Below are 23,512 nucleotides of genomic sequence, written 5' to 3'. Positions count from 1 at the left end.
TCAGTTTATGTAGTGACTTAATACCTGTCAGGGCACTGAATAATGCCAGAGCCTGGGGATTTGCCTGCAGAAAGCCTCCCAGAAGTTGGTGATGCTCTTAGCAGCAGCATTAACTTCTAAGCTATGATTTTCTTTCTCTTTGGGGAAATGGGGTGACATTTTGTAGGCAACTGTAGCATGGTGCATCAATCTTTGGGTCCCCGTCTCCCTGAAAGGCATGGTAACGTCGAGAAGTCAGGTGTGTCCATGTTCAGGCAATTGATGATGTTCTCTGATTTACCAACTGCCTCGAGCACCTCTAACTTCCTTTAACCTCTTCATCAAAGCTGTCTTTAAAGGTGTCTCTTAAAATTTATCTTTTCTGTAACAAGCTTTTTGGTGGTTGGGCTTCCCTTTTGTCTACGCTTTTCCTCCCTGCATATACTTTGTCCTGAAGTAATCTCATTATTCTCTGGCTGCAGCTCTACACCAGTATGTTGGCTCCAAATTCGGTTTCTCAGTCTTCCACACACTATGTGTCTGCCAGGTTTTTTTCCCCCAACATTTCCTGTTGGTATTTTATTTTTCTCTATTTAGATTACTTTCTGTCACACCCACAACATTCCCAAATCCTGTTTTATCCTTTTTTTGCTCAGTGTTGGCACCATTTCTTTCAACTGTACTTATGACACTGGGATTCTTTCAGATGTTTTCTCATTCTCTGTTTGTGTCCCAACTTCAGTCGCCAAGAAACAGCGCACAGTTTGGTGCAGAAAGCCTTGACTCCAGCAGTTTCCTGCTCTAAATTATTTTCTCACATTTTTGTCCTGATTTGTCGAGACACTTTGAGCAGATACTTTTTCCACTCTACTCCTCTCTTTCAGTTTCACCACATTTCATCCCTTTGGTATGTACTTCTGCTCAAAACAGAGGGTTTACAGTGGCGTTGGCAGAGCAGGAGGATTGCAGCAGCATTTTGAATGGCTGGAGATGAAGCTCGATGACAGCATGAAGGGTGATCCAGTAGTTGAGATCGTGCCGTGCCTGGAAGGAACGTGTTACCTAGGTGGGTTTAACAGCAACTGCACTTTTAGAGGATGTGCTGGAAGAACTGGGAACGTTTATACATGGTTTAGTTATCAAGTGTAGTAAACAGAGCCAAGTAGGAGATAACACCTTGGATACATCCTTCTAAGAATAGTACTGGGGTTCTCCTGCTCTCTGGGATAAGAGGACGCGAGGAGGACTTGCGGGAGAAGATTAAGAGCTTCCACTGCTTTATCTTGCACCACTGTGTGAATATCTTCAAGTAAATGTTAAAGCTGTCTGACTTGGGTTTTAGTTCAGAAAGCTCTAGAGAGTCAAGGTAGATTGACAAGTCATCAGCATAAAGCTTACAGCTGATTTGGTGTCTATGAGTGGGACTCAGCCACGATCCTTGCCTTGGACAACCATTGTGAAACTCTCATAGTGAAACTCTCAATAACAGGTGGGATGGGAATAATTCTGTGAAAAAGATCCAGGTGGAATAATCAGCAGCAGGGAAAAAAAAAGAGTGGCATTAAAGCAGGCAGTATTTCAAGAAACCAATCCTGTCCGTGGTGGTGAAGTTACTGACAGTGATGTGGACAGAGGTGTCTGGGAAATGTGTTGGTAGAGACCGCAGCCCATGCGACCTTATCTGAGAGTCGTCGTGCTGCTGATCTGCCTCTTTTGTTCTGGGCTCTGTTTTCTTTGATGGCACCTGCGTGTTTTGAAATTTTACCTTGAAATACATCGGCTTGTTCGTGCCCCTCAGCAAATCTGTTAATGCTGTGCAATCTGTGCAGAGTTTCTTCTGCCTCAAACTGTACCAGACACGGTCCAAGCTTGGATGTAGGGTCTAAGTACAAGGAACATGTTGGTTTAGCAGAAGCATTTTGCAGGGGGAAAAAAGTTATTTATTTTACAAGGCCTTGCAAGTCTATAGCAGCAAGGAAATGCACGGTAGGAGAGGTGGGATTTGTAAATCCTTGGGACAGTAGACAGTGTTCATTGCATGTTCAATGCACAGTGCTGTATGTGCCTCTGGCAGCAGTCCAGACTCTACTAGTGGAGCCTATTTGTGGTACATAGGTCCAGCTCCGTGTGATTTAAGCTGCTGTATCTTCCATCAGATGTGTGGCATGGAGAAAACAACAGGGGAGAGAACACTGCTTGTGCAGGTAGAGTACAGGTAGTGAAGAGGGGAGAGGGGATCCCAGAGTTCATCTGTCCGCAGGGGGGAATACTGAAGTTAGGGCACAGCACCATGCTGACAGACAGAGCATAGCATCTTAGACCAAGTGCCTTAGCATTTGGGAAAAGAAAATTAATGAATACAGAAAATAATAAATCACAAACTGAGTGACAGCAAAAGAAAGATTTGATACCAGCCCTTTTTGCTGAGAAGATAATCTTGATCTCACCAACTTCCAACTGTATACCTCAGAGGGTGTCAGCTAACTCAATCAGCAAAACATGAGTAGTTTCTTCCCCAGAGGCAGGTATTGCAATGAGTTTTTGAAAGCGAAGGCTGTAAGATAAGCTGCTTGTTAGCCACGTTAATCTGGTTCATAGGGAACAGCCATATTATACTTTGCTGTTGCTTTTGGTGAAAATCTGAGCAATATTATTCTTCTTACAAGATGCATTGTGTGCTGGAGTGCTGAAAAGTGATGGTCCAAAAGATGATGCATGTTCCCTGGAGTAAAGGATGCACAATATCCTTGAGCTGACGGCTGCAGGGTCTGCATAACACACTTTGTAAGAATAACTCCATTGCAAATAAGCATGGAAGGAACTTTTCCATCAGCTGTGGCCCCACACTCACCGAGGAGCCATGGGGTGATGGTTATGAGTTGAGGGTCTGACTTTTTCACTCCTCTACCAGTGTGCTGTGCAACCTTGGTCCAAACACTTTCTCTGTGTCTGAGATTTCCTTTCTGGGGACAGGACACACAAGGAGGGTGACAGCTCATTTGTCTTCAGTCAAGGCATATGCAGGTCAGATTTCAACAAACTTAACATGCCAGGCACGTAGAAAGCAGTCCTCCAGATGTACCGAGTGGGTTTGGGTTCACGTGCCCGAGGTGGGTGGGTTAAAGCAGCAGTCCAGGTCCTGGGGCACTGTCAGCACTTGCCGTTCTCTCCGTGAAATGAAGGCACAACCAGCCTTTATGATATGTTGGGTTTCTCTGAATTTCAAATCTGTTTTCCTTTAGAAAATGTTGGCTCAGGATTGCTTAAATTTCTATTTAAACTGGAAGTTAAAGGTTGAATATTTTTGGGAACTTTCCAAAATATGAAGCTCTGCTGCGTAAGTTGGTTCTCTACACACTCCTGATAAAAAGGTATGTGCCTTTTGTCGTCTCGAGGCTTGCCGTGAAATCTGAAAACTTCAGGCTGTGTCACTTTAATATACAAACACGCTGAGCAATACAAAAGGCTTAAAATCAAAGCTGTGCTGTTATCTCTTCAAACCAGGAGCTTTTTCAAGGAGGTTCTACTGCAGAAGCAGAATAACTTCCAGTTGCGTCTTTGAAGTTTTTTTTAGTGTGGTATCATGGACATTTAATCCGTGCTGTGGCTGCTCTTAAAAATAGTAAGAAATTGCAAAGTGAAGCAGGAAGGAGAAGAAGCTGTTTGAACATTTAATCAGTCTCACTTGACAGAGTCTGCTGGTTCAGTCCCAGCGTGGAGGAAACCTCGTCGCGGCTGTAACTGTAAGTCTGACGCTGCTGAAACGTCCCAGGTCAGGTGTAATACAGTGTGATGATGTACAGAGATATAAAAACTCCTGAAGCGACGACTACAACGTATGCTTTGATGTTATCCCAGGACTCAGAGCGTGCATTTGGGGTTAGAGGTGATGGCGAGGTGGCGTGTCCCTGGCAGAGGTCTTGGCTCACAGCAGAGTCCCGCGTATTCACTTCTGTAAATCAGCGTATCACGAAGTCACTTCTCTCCCCTTAGGTAAAAAAGTTGCACTGAAATTATTTTGCTCATGTTTGAGGGTTTTTTGCCTGCGCGTGTTTGGTTTTCTGGTTTTGTGTTTGATGGTTGTTTTTGTTCCACAGCGGCATTAAACTCTGGCAGCTAAGGCAGGGGAAGAGGTGTTTGCTGAAACGCTGCGTCCTAATCCCAGCCACAGCGTTTCAAGTCATTTGGCTGAATAATTTCCTTGCTCAGTCCCTGTTTCTCCGGCTGTTCAGTGATGAAAATAGCCTGAAATCTACTTGACCTTCTGCCTTGTTAATAAGCGCGATTACCAACACCTTGCTATAATGAGCTAGAGAAACAAAATTACTGTGTACTCTCATATTTAATTAAACTGTGATTCAGAAAACTGTTGTTTAAACAGTAACTTATATTTCCTTGGCATTGGTTTAATCTTTCCTTTTTCTAACTCCATTCCCCTTTACTTACTCTTCTTCCTTTAATTAGTATCCGTTTGTTCTTTTTTCCTACATCTGTCTCTTTCCTCCTTATTTTCCCTTCTCTTTTAATTTGGTGTAATTTGGCTGGTCAGGCACTTAAGTGGTGTGAATGATACAGAAATACCTCCAAAGGCAGATGCAATTCTGCTTTCCTTGCTGCCTCCATGAATGTGTGCAGGGAAAGCATCGGAGCACGGCGGAGATCCGGGGTGGATAACGGGAACTGAGGGATGTGCAGGAAGGGCAGACACTCCTCGAAGAAAACAAGTGAACAAGTTGGCTCGCTGGTTAAGGAGAAGATTGAAAAAGGAAGTGGAAAGCCCCAGAGGCTTCTCCTGAACGCTGCATCTCTTTGCTAGTGGTCCCCTGCCTTTGCAGATGCCAGGTGAGAAGGCACCAAGGGCGAGCCTGCTGCGAACAGCCTCGTCGCTTTGCTCTGCCACCGTTGCAGCCCTGGGGCATGGTGCACCTTCCACCCCACCGCCCTGGACAAGCCATCCCACCTCACTCTGCACACTTTGCTTTCCAACCCAATGCAAACTTCTCTCCACTTCCCAGGTGGGCTCTGTGCATGCATCTACCAGGAGCGTTAGCTGGTCCCCACGTGCTTACAGGTCTTTGGGCTCAATAAGCAAAGATGTGTTCACAGAATCACAGAATGTTCGGGATTGGAAGGGACCTCGAAAGATCATCTAGTCCAATCCCCTGCCAGAGCAGGATTACCTAGACCATATCACACAGGAACGTGTCCAGGCGGGTTTTGAATGTCTCCAGAGAAGGAGACATTGATCACACAGGCAAGAGAAATTCTTTTTCTATTCTTTAACTACGTACATTTTTAGAGGGATGAAATAGTGACATCCAGGCATTGGTGTTTATCCTAACTGGAGGCCTGATTTATGCCTCTCCTTCTCTCAAGGGTACTGCTCTCAGTTTGTATGTAGTGAAATGGCACTAGTAAATGAACGTGCTTTGGAAACTATTTATGGATTCAAATTGGCTGCTTTTCTATTTAATGAAGTCCCTGTCTTTAGGTCTGTGCCATTTAATTAAGTGGTTTATATAATTACTCTCTGTCATCAATTGTGTCCACTCCGGAAGGTTTGTGTTTTCTTACTGAAGAAGATGTTCTATTTCATGCTAGTTTGTAAGTCCTTCAACTTGGGAGGCAAAACAGCACACACAAATGCAGAACCCCAAGGCAGAGACACTTACTGTAGCAGGGTGGACTGACCTGAGTGCGATGAGATGCTGCTCAGGCTATTCTTTTTCTCCTCAGTTACTGATGTACCAAAACTTTCTCTTATTCCTCCTCTTTTTAGGAAAAGGAGCTGCAGCACAGTCTCTGTGTCAATACAGACAATATCTGTGCGCTCTTGGCAGAACACCTAGCCTGGCTCTTTGTTTGCTATAATCCTGGAGGTATTTCAGGCTCGTGAAAGGTCTGGCGTTCTTTACGTGCAGGTAGTACCTCTTCATGCCGTCAATAGCTTCTTTGTGTAACGTGGTAGCAGTGCAGTCACTAAAGCATCTCTTGCTTCCTGGCCTGTTTGACCTGTTAACGTGCGTTGCTCATCAGAGGGCAATTTTCCTTCTCAGCAGCAGTTACTTTGGTGACAGAGTAGAGATTTCAGAGTAACCTCGTTCTCCATGAGAGTTTACGGGTGACATCTTCCTCCTGACTAAACGGAGGCCCCTCTGTGGAAGACACATCTCCAGTTTTTCCACTTGAGCTCAGCTTTGGTAAATTGAGATAGATCCTTGCTTCTCCTGCTGTAACCTTTGGGGTTTTTTTAATTGTTTTCCTTTTTTGTTGTTGTTTTCTTAAACCCTCAGATGTTCTCTTGGTTCTCAAATTCCAACTATAAGAACTAGGCACAATTTTCCATTAACAATTCCATAACAACTTTACCACAATCAATCATTATTATTCCTCTAGTCACACATCTTAGGATTCCAGTAGCCTTTTTAAACACTATATCCTCCCATAATCTTGTGTTTCAGCTGCTTATCACCCACATGATCACAAAGTCTGACGAGCAAGAACAATCTTTTTTCCTGGCAGGCTGGTGTTACAGTAGCACACAGGGAGAGGAGACAAAAGTTCGCTTTATTCTTGGATGGCGCTGGATTAGTTTTACATAAACTCTGAATGCGGCACTTTCCTCACTAGCTCCCAGCTCATTGTTTGCAACGTGGGTCAGTACAGTGGCCTTTTCAAATCCGAAGCGAGGAGAGGACCTGAGCAAAAGAACCATAATTGCATTTAAACAGAGCTCATTGAATCTCAGAGTCGTTATCTTCACAAATTTTAATTTCCATATACAGCGCTGAAAGGAAATGTCATCAAGCCCCCGTGGTAAATTGTTTAAACGACTCCACGGCCACATTCTCCTCATTAACTGTTTGTGTGCAGGGTTTGTTCCAGCTTTTGAAGAGACAGCGGGGAACTCCAGTAAATACGGCTGGAACAAATCGCAGTCGTGTCATCTATTCATGAACCCTCCAGCTCCTCGGCCCAGCAGAACTGCTTGGATTGACCCCGATGCTCTGCAGCTTCACACACTTTCTTTCTCACAGTGAAGTGGTTTATCTTGATTCTTATCTCCTTCTCATCACACCATTGGATGTAACATGGGGCTAATTATTCATGGGATTTCTTAATACAGAATTTTTATAAGGTCGCTCATAAGACAAATAGGGACCTAAATGAAAGCTTAAGAATTGTTTCCCATTAGACTTATCCCATTTAGTAAGAGCCTTATCAGGACAGGACTTGGCTGTTGGGCTCCAGGGGACAGCATCTGCTCCAGAACAGAAGTAGGTGATGTGCTGCCTGCTGCTGCAGTGTTGTGTGGGTGCTGGGTCTCTAAGGTGGTGATGTGCAGGTGATTTGTGACTGTGGAAGGCAAAATAATAGTACTTTATATGTTGACTCTCTGCAGTTATTTGAAAATTCCTGTCCCTTTTCTACTTGCTAAGCTTTGGAGCTTTGAAATTGTACTGGAATAATTTACAGGAATATTTCATTCAGGAACACTGGACTCAGTGTTGGGAAAAGGAGCGATGGGAGCCTTGCAGGTACCCGACTTCTTGCGTGAAAATGTGCCCAGAGCAGCAGGGTGGGAACCAGTGTGTGTCTGATACTGGGCTTCCCCTATTCTTTTCAGGCCATTAAAAAAAAAAACCATATACATGTGCTTTTTAGAATGAACCATACTCATCCTCTGCGCTGGAGGTGCAAATTCCCAGCTGTGTATAAGGTGTCTTGTGTGCTGTCTCTTCATCCATCACCTGACAGCAACGCCTTGCTCCATCACGGTGACGCCCTGCGTGTGCAGTCCCCTGCTCTGTGTCACCGAGGTGGGATCAAGCTGAAGCTATTTGAGCAAGCGTTTGCCAAAGCTGTGACTTTTACAATGGGAAAAGCAACGTCTCGTTCCTTAACTTCGTTCTCTAGATGAATTAAATTATTTGGACTACTTTTTTTTCTTTTTCAGAATAAGAATCTACAATGGAATACAGGTTTCTGACCAGATGGTTGAATTTTTGTAAAATTCTAAGCAGGTGAAAATAGAGTCTTTTTGGTCTCCTGTGTAACGAACTAATTCTTAGAGTGTTTCAGCCCAGACCGAATCTTTCTAGTTCTTGTGATGATTTCTGCTTGGCAGAAAGTGGTGTCTCTAAATCAGGAGAGACCATTTAGACTAAAATATTCCACCATACTCCCTCTTTCTTTGCCTGGAGGGAGAGAACAATGGCAAAGAAAGAAGAATGCTGCTCGCTATTTAATTGAGTCTAATAGGCTATAAATACATTTTTCCCTCAACTAAAGTAGCAGAAAGGCTTCTGCTCAAACTGATTCTTCATAAACCATCCTGTACCCACTGCTATTTGGAAAAGCATCTGCACAGAACCACCTGTAGAAATCCCCTGGAGTAGCTTTAAGGCACTTTCATTTCTGATTTCATTTCAGGACCTGCGTTGATGCACGGTTACAGTCGCAATGTTTTAAACATCATTTTCTCGGGCGTTGCACAAAGTTGCAGTCATTTTGCAGAACTGATTTTTTTTCACCTTCTGTGTTGAACTTGATGAGCTCAGTAAAACATGAAATGCAGTATTTTTCTATATCAAAAAAGGCTTGCTGCCTAGCTTGCAAAATGAGCAGTTCAATACTCTTGGAAAAAGTTAGTTGGTTTTGTGACATTTCAACCATTATTTTCAGTGTTATTTCTCTTTCTCTCATTTCTGCTTTTTTATGCCAATATAAAAAAAAAAAAGATCCCCTGTTGATTAGATTTGATTACAGTAATATAAGAAAATGTTTCAGTTCATCCTGGTCTTCAGCAAATGCAGTCCCTGCTGGTGTAGCTGTATAGGCATTGCTATTTAGTAATCACCTGCAGCCATAAATTGTAATTTGGGACTTAGATTTTTCTGCACAGTTAACTGGTAATGGACAAGTGTTTTCATGCATTTTTAAACCTTTTTTAACATTTCCTAATTTAATATCAGCTCATCTATGTTAATAGTTATGACCAATTAGCATAAAAATTGGGTTAAATCTTGACGTGCCTGTTCTTTTTTTAGTGATTCATTCGGACATATTTTGCTTTGTTCCATTAGCTAAATCGTGCCTTTTGGCAAATAGAGATATTAGTCTCACGTGCCAAATATCCATGTCCTTTACATATGGCCATGGGGATATGGTAGTCATAATTATGGTTGTCTTTTGTGTCTGTGCTTGTGCATCTTCCAGGGTTTATGAAATACTTCACCTTTGCCATAAGCTTCAGTTTCCTATTTGCTAAAACTAACAGGAGTGTTACAAAATAAGTGCTTTGGCTGTGGCTAATTTTCAGTTTAATTTACCCACTAATCTTAATTCTTCTCCTAAAGAGGGCATGAATAATAATTGGCTTCCTCGCACAATTAAGATTCAGAGTTTGTGTCTGTGCATATGTAATTGAAGTGCTAATGTGTTTCCTTGTAGTAGGGTAGTAACTCCTCTTATTCTCATTATTCTTCGTATATTTGCTAAACATTTTTTGGGTGCATCGATACAGTTGTCTAAACAACCAGAATAAATACTCTGGGTGGAGTAGCCATCCCATGGCATTCTCTGGAAATATTTTTACAGACTCACAGAGGGGCTGAGGTTGGAGGTGTCTCTGGAGATGGTCCAGTCCAGCCTCTGCTGGAGATGGGGCAGCTGGAGCAGGTTGCTCAAGAATATGTCCAGTTGGGATTTGGTTGTCTCCAAGGATGGAGACTCCACAGCCTCTCCAGGCAACCTGCCTCAGTGTTTGACCACCCTTACCATAAAAAAAAGTTTTTTCTTTGGTTTAAATGGCATTACCTGTATTTCAGTTTGTGCCCATTGCATCTTGGCCATTCACTGCGCACCACTGAGAGGAACCCATCTCCGTCATTTGTGTTTGTACACATGGATAAGATCCCCCTGAGCCTTCTCTGCGTTGGGCTGAGCAGTCCCAGCTCTCTTAGCCTCGCCTTGTATGACAGATACTTCAGCCCCTTAATCATCTTCATGTCCCTTCACTGGACTCACTCCAGTATGTCCCTGTCTATGTATGGACCTGGCACTCCAGATGCATCTCACCAGTGCTGAGCAGAGGGGAAGGATCACCCCTTGACCTGCTGGCAATGCTCTCCCTAATGCAGCCCATTGTGCTGTTGGCCCTCTTTGCTGCTAGGGCACATTGCTGGCTCATGGTCAGCTTCTTGTCCACCAGGACCCCCAGGTCCTTCTTCAACCAGCTTTCCAGCTGGTTAGCCCCCAGTGCATGGGGGTTGTCCCTCCCCAGGGGCAGGACTTTCCAGTCCCCTTTGTTGAACTTCATGAGGTTCCTGTTGGCCCATTTCTCCAGCACGTCCAGGTCCCTCTAAGTGGCAGCACATCCATCTGGTGTATCAGATGGATACTCCTATGTATCAGATGGATACTCAGCTCCTCCTAGTTTTGTATCATCTGCAAAGTTGCTGAGGGTACACTCTGTCCCATCATTCAGGTTCTTTAATGAGAATATAATTGATTTCCTTGCGAGCAGGATTCCACTTCACGGCTGTATGAATCGAAGCGTTTGATTGTTTTCATCAATAATAACAGTTCTCATAGCAGCTAGCCAAAACTTACAAGAAAAACATGTGTTTTGACTTGATGAACATGCTATTTTGAATACTTTCAAATCAATAAGATGTGTATTAAAGATATTAAACTTGGGTTGTGTGATAGCCTTCAGGATAATTATGAATAGAAATTGTTAAGTGGGTTAAGTGGGTTAATTGTGAAGTGGGAGTCGGCCTCTTCTCCCAGGCAACCAGCGATAGGACAAGAGGACACAGCCTCAAGCTTGGCCAGGGGAGGTTCAGGTTGGACATTAGGAAGCATTTCTTCTCAGCAAGGGTCATTAGCCATTGGAAGGGGCTGCCCAGGGAGGTGGTGGAGTCACCATCTCTGGAGGGGTTTAAGAAAAGCCTGGACATGGCACTTAGTGCCCTGGTCTAGTTGCCATGGTGGTGTCAGGGCAATGGTTGGACTCGATGATCCCAGAGGGCTCTTCCAACCTGGTTGATTCTGTGATTCTGTATATTCCCAGGAATACACAGAGCTGTCCTGGCTGTTGTCGGGGTGTGACTTAGTAATTTCATCAAAGACTGGAGAAGTGATAAATAATGACATTCAATTAACGATCCAGAGAAATGTAACTCGTTGGGTGAACACATGCAAGTAGCATGCATTTCAGTAGAATCAGCTATATCTATATCTAATATTGCACAGTGTAGGTCATAAAAGAAGATTTAGGGGCGACATGAGCTGCACATGAGATCTCAAGGCAAAGGTGAGCCAATAAGCATAACACAAATGGTTGATAAAAGTAAGGAAGTGATTAGTGAGTCTTCCTCCGTGGTGTGTTGCCTTGCTGGGATGATGAGCCCTAAAGAACAAAGCTGGGAAATAGGAGAGTTCAAAGGAGAACCATGTGGATGCTTGAAAAGATCAGAAAGGGTGCACGATAATGTGAGGTGTGATAATGTACCATTCAATGAGCTCCATCTATTGAGTTTATCAATGAGAAGATAATGGGGTGATTTGATCAATTTGCATGGATTTACATGAGAAAGAGGAATGTAGGTGAGCAGACATTTTACTTGATTCAGTGGCTGAAAGTCATAGATAACAGCAGATTCAGATTGGCAATAATGTGAATATTTTCTGTGGTGTGTGAGTTTATCTGCTATCAGGAAGGATAATTAACCTCCAAGGGCTGGGGAAGGTTCTCTGGCTCCAGAACAGTTGCATGCTTTTCAAAATGATTTATTCATTCAAACAATGAGACAGGGAAGTCCTGATTCAAGATGCCAGGCAAGATACTCATAATGCTTCCCCTTGCCTTGGTAAAATTAATCTTTTAATTAGACGTCCAGATTCCAGAGCGCTCCCTGTAGCTCTGCCAATCGCAGTGAAACCTCTGACAAATCCAACTCTGTGCTTTGTTTCTGTCCCCATCTGTAGAACGAGTGGCTGCTTGGCTATACCCCATGGAGCATGGGTTTGTTAATTTTAATTATTTAATTAAAATTAGTTATTAAAAAAAATTACTTGGACAAGTATTTCACTGTCCACAGATGGAAAAGAAGTGGTTTTGCATTTATTCTCACTTCTTCTGGTCCACGTCCTAGATTAACGAGCACCGTGCCAACGTTCACGTGTGTGCTCACGGCAACGGCACATATTTCTACATGACTAACGTTGGGGGGAGTGGGAGGGGGAACAGAACGTGTAATTTTTACATTACAAATTCTGTTGACTTCCTTGCTTCTCATTCTAGGACATTTAAATAAGTCTATTTAAGAAGTGAGTGACAAGTGCTGTCTTAAGGAAGAAACTAAAATGCATAATTTAAAGCCATAAATCATCATCCTGGTTTATTTTTATCCTTCCCGTTTGGTGATATGGTTATTTAGATTGCTCGTAGCCATAAATCCACATATAGGCTGCGTCAAAGAAGATCAAGCTCTCCGTGCTCAAAACTCCCCAACAGATGGCCTTTTCTTTCCATTTCATGGACACCAGTGGGCAATTCATTATTTTCTGCAGTTGAAGCAGCTGTGGATTACTGTAATTATGGATTTAATCTATCTCTGACAATTCAGCATGAATACTAATTTGAACTTTATACATCTCCTTGGAATCGGGTTAATTTTCTCGTGATTATATAGCTTCTGATTAACTAAAGATGTTTGTGAGGCTAATATTTTTCCTGCTACGGAAATAAATTGCGCGTGGATTGCAAAATAGTAGTGGTGTTTTCAGTGCTCAGTCTTGTTGAAAGTCCTAGGGAAGGATTTCTGAGCTCCTCGAATGATTTCAGGCATCACGCTTTTGCTGATAACCTTGTTTTAAATCATGGGTTTGGCTTTCCTAGGATCCATATCGGTCAATAGTAAATTATTTACTCGAATATTTATTTTGGAGAAAAAAGACACTTTAATAGACATAATAGGCTAAGTGTAATGAAAGTTTGTATTGCAGGAAAACTCTACTAACAGGTTTCGTTTGGCATGTTTGTTCTTTAAATACTTCCTTGCCTTAGAGGGCAAAATGTTTGTCTTGGTGCCATTTGCAGATCTTGTATTATCCTCTTGAGAGCAGATTATGTTTTGCTCTCCTAAGTTTTCCTTTTGAATAACTATTCATAGCTTCACGTCCTTATTCCAAGAGGTTTGCCTCAGCAAAATCCCACTGACTGCAGCGGAGTTATTCGTGGTTCGTGCTGATGAAGGAGAGGCATCTGATCCCAAATACCAAGTGTGAGATGTGAGAGTCGGGGCTGATGTCTCAGAGCTCAGTTGAAGTGGCACACGCAGACCTGGAGGCAGAATTTCTGTATCTACTTCAGTCAACACCAGCCTTTCGTGCGTTGCAGCGTGAGTAGGTTGAGAAGGTGGTTTGTCTGCAGTAAGTTCATTTTTCAGGGAGGGAGGAACCCAAAGAACATTCTTTAGCTGTTTCCTTCCTATAGTAAGCACCCAACAGAGCATCAGGCTGCCAAGAAATGACTCTTGAAACGACAGTAAAATGGGAACACGTACTCACTCCCTGTGCTGCACCGTGTTTGAAAACAGCGTGGCTGGGCAGGGAGAACGTGCTCATAAAGTTGTCCTGAATGAAGTGGGTCAGGGGGAGATGGACTTCCCAGTCTTTTATTTCATTTGAGATGTGTTTTCTTTAACCTGGCTGAGGTTTTATATATATATATGTAAATATATATTTTTTTGCACTGTACTTTTCTGAAATGAACAGGAAAGCTTTACAGCATTGCTATACAGGACTCTCTGGAATACATTTCATGTCCACAGCCTTATTATGCCATGCTTTTTACCACCCTGTTGGGAGATATCTAATAAGTGCGCTGTTCCTAGAATAATGAATTGTGTGGGTTTGGAGGTTTTTCGGGGTTTTTTTTTAAGATGTGAGTCCAGAAACCTGTATATAAAAGTATTTTTGCTAAGGAGCGCTAGTCTAAAATGTGGAACGTGACATTCCAAGTGGGATCACTATATATTTCCAATAGCACCTCTACTTGAAATCTTTTCCACGAGCTGGGGTGGCAGCGAGTGAAGGTCGGCTGGTGGCAATGACAGGCTTCCACACCCCGTCGCTGCTTCCCAGGAGCACCAAACACGTGGTGGGTCCAAGGGGACCCTGGAGATGCATCTTAATCCTGAAAGATTCTCTGAAATGCTTCATCTGCATGGGATTCAGCATCCTAATTTACATGGAAGGCTGCTGCTCCGGGATCCCCCACGGCTTAGGAGAACAGCATGAAAGATTTGTCTGTGCTGATGATGGGATCAGTGGTACTAAGGCTTTAAGCACAGGTATGTTTGCTGGAAGGAGAAAGGGAGCATTTGCTGCCTGGGCTGCAGCTGATCGGACCTGAATGAGCCGGGCTCCTTCCACCCCGAGAGAGCCACTCCGCTCTCTGCGCCGTACACATCTCGGTGCTTTTGTGTGTGTAGAAATCATTTGATCTTTTATCCCATTTTTTAAGCATCAAAGTTAAACTGACTAGTCTATAATTCCGTTTCTCTCCCTTTATACTCTTTTAAAAGTAGCCCTGACGTTTGCCCTTTCCAAAGAGCGTCTCGCCATCCTCGGTGAGTTTTCAAAGACAGAGGTCGTTAAAGAGATTGTTTCAGCCCATTACCTGTGTATACCTGAATGAATTTCATCGGGGCCAGCCAGCTGGAAAATATCTAATCTTTATAAGCACTTTCCAACGTGTTCTTTCCCTGTTCTCTCTGATGATTTTGGTTATTTGCCTCTGATATTAGCTGCCAGTTGAATGCAGCAAGGTAAAGATAGTGAGGACTGTAGCAAAAAAAGACATTAAATACTTCAGCTTTTATGGCATCATTTGTCAATGGCTTTTCTACTCTGCTGAGCAGCAGAGCAACATTTTGCCTGAGTTTTTTCTTATTACAAATGGACTTGTAGAACCTCTTCTTGCCACTTTCGCTGCTCTAAGTCATTTTTTTCTTTAGTCCCCATTTGTTTCTCAGTGTTTGTTATTCTTCTACACTCACACTCTGTGTATGCGTCCTTGAGTTTGAGATCACTGAGCAGCTTATGAATTTCTTCTCAGAAAGGGTCATTAGCCATTGGAATGGGCTGCCCAGGGAGGTGGGGGAGTCACCATCTCTGGAGGGGTTTAAGAAAAGCCTGGACATGGCACTTAGTGCCCTGGTCTAGTTGCCATGGTGGTGTCAGGGCAATGGTTGGACTCGATGACCCCAGAGGTCTCTTCCAACCTGGTTGATTCTGTGATTCTGTTTATTTCCACAGCCTCCTTTCTCGATAAATTATATCATCTGTATTAACAATCTAGCCTTGTGGATTATTTACCTAGCCTCTCTTATTGCCCTATTATAGTTTTGATACTGTACCAATTTCCTTCCAGCTCCTGTTGTGCATTCTCCACAGTTCTTACAGAGATGTCTAATAGGGTCCACAGATCAATCCCACTTTGCTCTTCATTATGTTTCCTTCCCATGAGATTATCCTGGCCAACACTGTCTTCCACAGGGTTTACACCCTTGTTCATTTGTTTGTACCCACCTCAGGCTTCTATTTGTCAAACTCACTTGATCCTACTTAAAAAATTCTTTCCCTGAGGTAAACCAGGAGGTGAAAAAAGTTGAAATTCCTCTTTTTCATAAGGTGAACTCTCTTCTTGCCCAGCAGTTCATGGTGTATTATCTCTGCAGAAGGGAACTTGTTGTAGTGAACCATGTGTCTTTGAAGAGGAGGGAAACGTCTGAAAAGGAGAGGCAGGAAGATGTGATAGAGGAATACTGATGGGTTTTTAAAGCCTTCAGTGGTGTACGTGCTACACCAGCAATACCACACTCTAAAACGGATCCTGTACGTTCCCGTGGTCTCTGGATGTTTGCAGAATGAATTGTCTCAAGAATATTAAGATCATAAATTTGTGGTTTCCCTCCTCTCCCTGTAAATCACGGAGTCGGTGCGGAGTGCAGGTCTGAGGCAGTAAAGTCCCCGTCTTCCATTTGTAAAATTGGAAATCTGTGTTTATAAATAATGGCTGCTCCAGCTAATTGGATCCTCCAGTTGCTTTACGTGCCAGCGTGCTGATCTAGCCCTTGTTTGCAGGGCTCGTTTTTCACGGGGTTGTGGAGCTGCTTAACACTCGCCGTGTTAATTAACACATTTTGTCATAGAGTACTCGGGTCGCTTCTTGCACGTTTACACGCTGCCCATGGAGGTGTATCTTCTCTGTGTGCATTTGTGTGGAGAGCCCACGTAATTCGGGATGCTCTGCCGTCCTGCTCCTCCTACCCAACCCCACCGCGGGGCGAACAGCGGATTCCCAGGGCATCATCACACCTTGGAGAGGGTTTTCCACCACCCAGTGCTCATCCAATGATAACACAACTTAATGAGACCTGCTTGAGTGTTTCAAGTGCCAGAAATATGCAAAGTCACTGTGTTTTCTTCGGTGAAAACCTGAATTGTAAAGGTCAGGTGGGTTGGTGAGGCCAGGCCATGGGATGCGTTGAGCTGTAGCAGCCTGCAGAACATGATTAGGATGAGCAGGGGTGCAACTGTCCCTTACGGCTGTGGTGGCCTTCCACATGCCAAGTGCTCTCCTGTGTGTTGAAACCACCCAACATAACTGTGTGAGGAGACTGCTTTGTCAAGCCACCACTTGACTTTTGAAGTAGCTTCATAAAGAAGCCTTTAATTAACCATTTTTGACCTTTGCTTCCCCACATACAAGGGAGCTCTCGGAAGGATACACTTCAGGAAAGCAGAGTGAATTTTAGCAGGCAGCATAATTCATGAAAAGAAAATTTACTTTGGATTTGTGTTTCTCATCAACTTAAAAGTGTGGGTAAATTTGGTAGCTACAGGAGGATGGTGGCTGCATTTGAGGTTCGGCTTAGCACAGAGCTGAGGGATTTCAGCATCTCCTGATGTGATTTTTATGTAGGGTTTTTTTTTGTGAATAGAGAAAAATGTGATTTTTTGTGAATAAGCTCTGCAAGTACATTTCATTGTATGTAGATATTTTACAATTTATTCTATATATATGGAATATTAGTTTTTCCATGGTAGGATGAAATACCCTAAAGTCAATTAAGGTATTAAAGTCAATCCTTTATGTAATTTGGAGCAGGGTGCTTCAGACTGAAAACGGATTCACGGGGAATGCTGCAGTTTCAGTTTTATAAAGGAAATGGATAAATCCCTGCCAGAAAATGAGAGGTTATTGTGACCGAGAGAGGTAACACGTGGGCAATGTGCACTTCTGCCACCGTTTCTTCGCATTTCTCACCCCTGCAGTGCCCATGGCTCCAAGGTGTTCTTTTGTATGGATGGTGGGGAGGAAGTCTTTCTTCTCTAAGTACAGGTTAGGAGGTGATCTGCTAGGGAGCAGCTCCATGGAGAAGGACCTTGGAGTCCTGGTGGACAAGAAGTTATCCATGGATCAGCAATGTGCCCTTGTGGCCAAGAAGGCCAGTGGTATCCTGGGGTGCATTAAGAAGAGTGTGTCCAGCAGATCGAGGGAGGTCCTCCTCCCCCTTTACTCTACCCTGGTGGGACCTCACCTGGAGTATTGCGTTCAGTTCTGGGCTCCTCAGAGGGACAGAGATCTACTGGAGAGAGTCCAACGGAGGGCTACAAGGATGATGAAGGGACTGGAACACCTGCCTTAGGAGGAAAGGTTGAGAGACCTGAGGCTTTTTAGTCTGGAGAAGAGAAGACTGAGAGGGGATCTGATTAATGTGTATAAATAGATGAGGGCTGGGTGTTGAGAGGAAAGGGGCAACCTCTTGTCACTTGTGCCCTGCGATAGGACAAGGGGCAATGGATGCAAGCTGGAGCACAGGAAGTTCAACCTCAACATGAGGAAGAACTTCTTCACTGTAAGGGTTACAGAGCACTGGAACAGGCTCCCCAGAGAGGTTGTGGAGTCTCCTCTGGAGACTTTCAAGCCCCGTCTGGATGTGTTCCTGTGCAACCTGCCCTAGATTGGTCCTGCTCTGGCAGGGGGGTTGGACTCGATGATCTCCAGAGGTCCCTTCCAACCCCTAACGTTCTATGATTCTAGGATTCTTTTTAAATTTTGTTGTGTTTTGGTTTTGTTCGCCCAGTAGCCTCTTGGTTTCTTTAATACCAAGCACGTGCATAAACACGTGCACTCACACTTTTTTAATATTCCAGGTACTGGAATATTACTGGTATTTTTAAAGCCAAGATAAAATTACTTTTGTAGTGAATAGAATATGTCCAGTTTGGCCTTCCCTGGGAAGAAAACCACTATTAAAATGTGACATTAAATATGCTGTACTCGTGTGGAGAGTCTGTTTAGTTTTCCTAGAATAATAATTTCATTCGTGTCACATGGCTTAGCTTGCAGAAAGACTGAGCGGAACTTCAGTGATATTTTAAGGTTGCAATTTAATAGGCAATTGACTTTGGAAAACTAAATATAAACCCAGGAAGAGCCTGTTGCTGAGTAGAAGTAACTTCTGGTCAATTCCAGGCCTGAAATAATTTAACCTTGTTATAATTTGTTTTTCTCTTTTGTCTTGAGGTTGGCAGGAAAGCTGGGGCACTGGGCAGCAGCCGTTGCTGCGTCTTCCTTTCCCATTATGTTTGTATCAGAGATAGAAAGCAAAAAACACCCCAAACCCATGCCAGAAAGAGGGACTTTCTATTCCCTCTTAGAGTGGGAGCATCATACTCGCAGGAGAGGGATGCTAATGCTTAAAAACCAGAAAGCTGGTTTGTGTTTGGATCTCAGCGAGGGGTCCGAGCCCGAGCAGCGCTGGCAGGGACCCCCGGGGCACCAGCACCTCTCCTTAGTTACTACCATTTGTGTTTGCACGAGGCTCCGTAACGTCGGTACAACCATGCCACCTTGTGTTAATGTCTGTCTCCTTATGGCTTTGAGCAGGCAGGGAGAAAAATGTCAAAAAAAATGTCAAAGAATTGTCTGTGTGTGGATGCATGTGTGTATATAAGTCATTTTTTAATGCTGTTAAACGTTCACTTCTATCTCCCTGTCCGAGCCTGGTGGTGTATGAGCAGGTGAAGTGATTCCACTCTGTCACTTCATACTTTAAAATTTAGAATAAAGACATTATATTTCATAGTTTTTTTATCAAAAGATGTCGACGATGAAGAAGCTGCTCTGTTGTGGTATGTGTCTAGGCCAGCGTGGGTGGCTGTTTCTGGACTGCCATAAACTCCCTGCTGAAGAGTGGGTTATGCCTCAGCTCAGGGGAATTCGGTCCCTTCTATCCCCAGCTCCCTGAAGTTTTGGGCAGGCAGGGGTCATTTTGGCAGAGAAATACCTGTGGATTTTGCACCATGGAGTTTTATTGTGAGGAGTTACATCTGAGAATGCTTTAAATAAAAAAAATATTGTTATGAATATGTTAAAGCTTTTCAAAAGTAAGTGTATTAATGAAACCTTTGCCTCTTTTCTGCATAGTCAGCAGCAGAGTATGTGAAGTCCCGCCTGCCTGAAGTCCTCAAACAACATCTTCAAGACTATGAGAAGGACAAGGAGAACAGTGTGCTGTCTTACCAAACCATCCTGGAACAGCAGATTTTATCAATTGATCGAGAAATGCTGGAAAAATTGACTGTCTCCTATGATGAAGCAGGTACATTTGTGTTGTTTTCTAAGTTACATTTTACTGAAAAAAAAATTGCTCACTTTCAGTCTTTCTCCCAGTGCTTGTGCTGACAAATTGAACTTTGTCCTCAAAGGTCTGAGGTGACTCAGTGAAACATTTCTTTCTCCTAAAATCAAGCTGAGATAGAAAATCTTCCACTTCAGTGACTGAATACTAACTAGCTGAAAGGACAGGTATTTTTCTCACAGCACTTTGTCCTTTGTGATTCACTGATGTCCATTGATCCAGCCATGCCTCTTTAGTGTCTCTGCAAGTGGTACGACCTGCTTTCTGCTGGTTTCTCCTTCACTGCTAACTTATTTTTTGGGCTCACTTAGCTGAGAGTGTACTGGATAGCCACAGAACCTGATTTTCAAGTGTGACATGATGCATGCGGATAGACAGCCTTGTAGTACAACAGGGAGTTTATACTCAGTCCGTCCTCATTTTGGGGTTTTTCTTAATTCCTGGTGGCACTTTCTTGTTCTGTTATTCCCCTGACTGTACCTGGCACCGTGGTGCCCGTGGGGAACAGTTCTGAGCTCAGCTCCAGTTTTCCTTCCAGCTGTTTTAGGCAGAAGCCTAGACCTTATAACTGGGTTTTTCATCCCATTTCGATGGTGTTTGGCAGACACCATCCCGAGTGGATCACTGTTTTGGTCGGGCCTGGTTAGACAGCACTCTGCTAACATCACCATCTTCTGAGTTCCTCATCACTAGCCCAGCTCTGGAAATCCAAGCACTGACAAGCTGGTGATATTTTGTCCTATTACTTTGTACTCACGCTGCAGTGCCCTGAAGCACTTAAAATGCTCAAACTACTTAACTGTGTTGGGACTCCTACTCACACTCCCACTCACTAGTGATACGATTCCCTTAAGCGACTTTGATCTCGAAGGTCCTTCAGCAACTTAAAATGCTATTTGCAGACTCTGGGTGCTTGCAGGGCTGTGAGCTTTAATAACTTCAAGTAATTACAAAGCTTTATTACTTTATCAATGATATTCACATGCTCACCCAATAAATAAGCCTGATTCTCTTAAACTGCTTTGATCTCGAATGCTCTCGAGCCCCCTGCGCTGCCTTTGCAGACTACACATGTCACATATTTAAGGAGATCTGAGTCATACGAGTTCTCGAAGGACAACAGAGTTAAAATGAGGGTGCAGGATATTTGTTTAATAACCTATGGCCTGTTTTCAATGATGCATAAAAAATAAGCTTCAAAAGTTGTTGCTTTCTGTTGCTTCTGTTCTTTTTTAACGCAGAATTTACCAGTCCAAGGAATCATGTAAATCTGTTTTCCTTTATTGAAAACTGTGTGTTTGTACAGAGAAAATAAAGGTTAAAACTGCTTGAAGCACACATTTGGGGATTTATATCATGCAATAAAACAATCATGTGGAAATGAGCTGCTACATAAATCCGTAGTTTAGAAAAGTGCCAGCACATGCACACATTCGGAACGGAGAGGAGCGCAGCCTGCTGTAAATAAAAAGCCAGAATTTCAGCTTCCCAATCAGGTCGAGACACCTCTAGAGAAGAAAACACAGAGGTGGAGCCCACTTGTCATTCTAATCATGTCACTTGTTTACTACAAAAGCAGAAATGGTGCTACCTGCTCTTGAAGTGAGATCTGATGGTGAGCAAAGCACAGAAAAGGGGCAGTTACCTGTAATTGCAGCAGCTGTTTGTGGTCCCGAGCGCTCCAGCTATTCAGTGCTCGAGCAGTTGTGTTGGGGACATTTTTCTTTTATTGGTGTCTGTCCCTACCAAAGTCAATTTAATGAGAAGAGCAGGCTGCTGGTGGGACATGCAAGATGAAGAAAGCAATCTTTAAAAATCAAAAAGGTAAAAATAAAAGTGATAGTGATATAAATACAGCTTTGTCTGGCAGGAGACTACGTGAGGCATCAACAAACCCCATCCTGGAGAGCACCGTCAAGGGTTTCATTTCTATAATCATGAGCAGTTGCAGCTCTGCTACATGTTGGCCAGGGAAACTAGAAGGTTAAATGCTTAAGGTACGTGATACTAGGGGTCAGTTGCCAGCTGTAGCAGGGTGCTGCGTGTCGGGGAGCACTTCCACAGCAAGGGAGCAGACCTTTCCATCCAGGACACCTTTCCTGTCCTCTTGGAAGGGCCGTTTTCCGAGGGTTGGCCGAGTGCTCACCCCCAGCTAACTCCCCTTGCCCCAGGGATGGCTGCCAAAGCAGGCAGAATTCAGCTGAATCCATTTGCCAGAATAAACCAGAGCTGCACTGAAGTGGCTCGGGCTTCTGGTACAATTTTGCATGTTAATTTGGCCTTTCTAGGAGCGTGCAATATTAATAACGTGCAGCTTCAACGGACTCGACGTCCTAATGCCTCTTTTTGTAAATCTTTCCCTTTAGGAAATCAATATATCAAAACTACCAATTAAAATGAGTTCACCTCAAAACACTCAAATGTTGACAAGATTTTTAGTGAAGTTTGACTAAGGAAGCTTTATGAAATGAAAGCAAGCCAAAAGTGACAGATGGGTACAAATCCTCTCATAATCTTTAAATCCCTTAGTTTAAAAAGTGCCATTCTTGACTAGCTAAGGCTGGGTTAATTTTGTGCAAGAATATTTTTTCCTGCTGAAGCTTTCTTGGATGTAAATCCTATTCCTTTGATGTAGAGCATCTCTAAACATCTGAGGTGGTCAGTGACCACTCTGTACAAATACAAGTTTAGGATATTTAAAGGCACTTTGGTATTCAGCTCTGGCCTGCTAGGAGATGCTGCTGGTGGTTTTGTACTGTAGTCAATAGGTTTTTCTTTTCTTTAATGATCCCTCAGAGTCCTGTAGAAATTGAGTTTCATTATTGTGTGACAAAAAAGATGAATTTCATTTTTCCCTGCCGTGAAGCAGTCATGAAAGATATTGATATTTAGGTACTGTATCCAGAGCCAGGTGTCTGCCCAAAACACATTTTCTTAGCTAATATTTGCCAGGGTGCCCCACGTTTCCTGGAGCCCCCTGCAAGGAAAGCCAACCAGCTTGGGCCACCCAGAGCCCGAGAGCTCTGGCCCTCACCCCGGGCTGCCCGGCCAGCGGGGATTTGGAGCCAGGCGTCCGCGGGACTTCTGGATGCTACACACGAAGCACGAGATCTCCAGGGGCCGCAGGGTGAGCTGGATCGTGCCTGGGCTCCATAATGCCTTTAAATGCCTTAATTGGGTCTTGTTTGCACTCTGGTGACTTCTCCTTTTGATAAAACAGTTATCTAAAAACTGGTAGAGCTGGTGCAGCCTTGACTTTTACCTTCTCTGATACCTTTTTTTACCTTCTCTGATACTAAAATACAACACCAATAATCTTACCTGACTGAAAAAAAAAGGCAAATAAAAAACCCACCGTGTCCCTGCAGCCAGGATATCACAGGTTTTAAATTTTCTGGTGATTTTCTTTGTAAACTGCTCAGCCGGGTATCGTTCAGGCAGCTGCACCGAGGGACTAATATAACATGTGTTCTCAATTTTGGACCCTTTATGTTGGGAATTTTCCCTTGTGCAATTGCATTAAATCTGAGGCGGCTGACAGGAGCACGGTATTTTCTAACTCTACACAAGGTTAAATGACTGAAATAAAAATAGATGGAAAAGAAAACACAGTAAAAGAAGTTTGCTTTCTCATGTAATGGCAGGCAGTAGCATGAGGTCAGGGACTTAAGGATAGCTCAGCCATCAGTCAGGGAGCGTGAAACAACTGATCCTCCCTAAATCACTTTGGAAATGATCTTCTGTCTCAGACGCTTGTTCTCTTTCATTCACACAGATCATATAACCATGAAGACTGTGTTCAAAGTTAC

At 43.5% G+C, this 23,512-nt stretch overlaps 1 protein-coding gene across 5 annotated transcripts in view; it reads left to right on the top strand.

The window, feature by feature from the left end:
- Nucleotides 1–23,512, top strand: part of PPM1L (protein phosphatase, Mg2+/Mn2+ dependent 1L) — an 84,846-nt gene that overhangs the window by 47,040 nt on the left and 14,294 nt on the right. The window contains exons 1-3 of one of the 5 annotated variants that reach the window (XM_068406454.1): nucleotides 3,358–3,722; nucleotides 3,838–3,972; nucleotides 19,490–19,664. In XM_068406454.1, coding sequence (XP_068262555.1) covers nucleotides 19,628–19,664 — 37 coding nt within the window. In that variant the 5' untranslated portion in view covers nucleotides 3,358–3,722; nucleotides 3,838–3,972; nucleotides 19,490–19,627. The other 4 variants (XM_068406455.1, XM_068406452.1, XM_068406456.1 and 1 more) reach the window with 4 other exon arrangements.

Source organism: Nyctibius grandis, chromosome 8, assembly GCF_013368605.1.
Source record: "Nyctibius grandis isolate bNycGra1 chromosome 8, bNycGra1.pri, whole genome shotgun sequence".
NCBI classification, from domain to species: Eukaryota; Metazoa; Chordata; class Aves; order Nyctibiiformes; family Nyctibiidae; genus Nyctibius; species Nyctibius grandis.
This window is presented reverse-complemented; position numbering and strand designations above follow the sequence as displayed.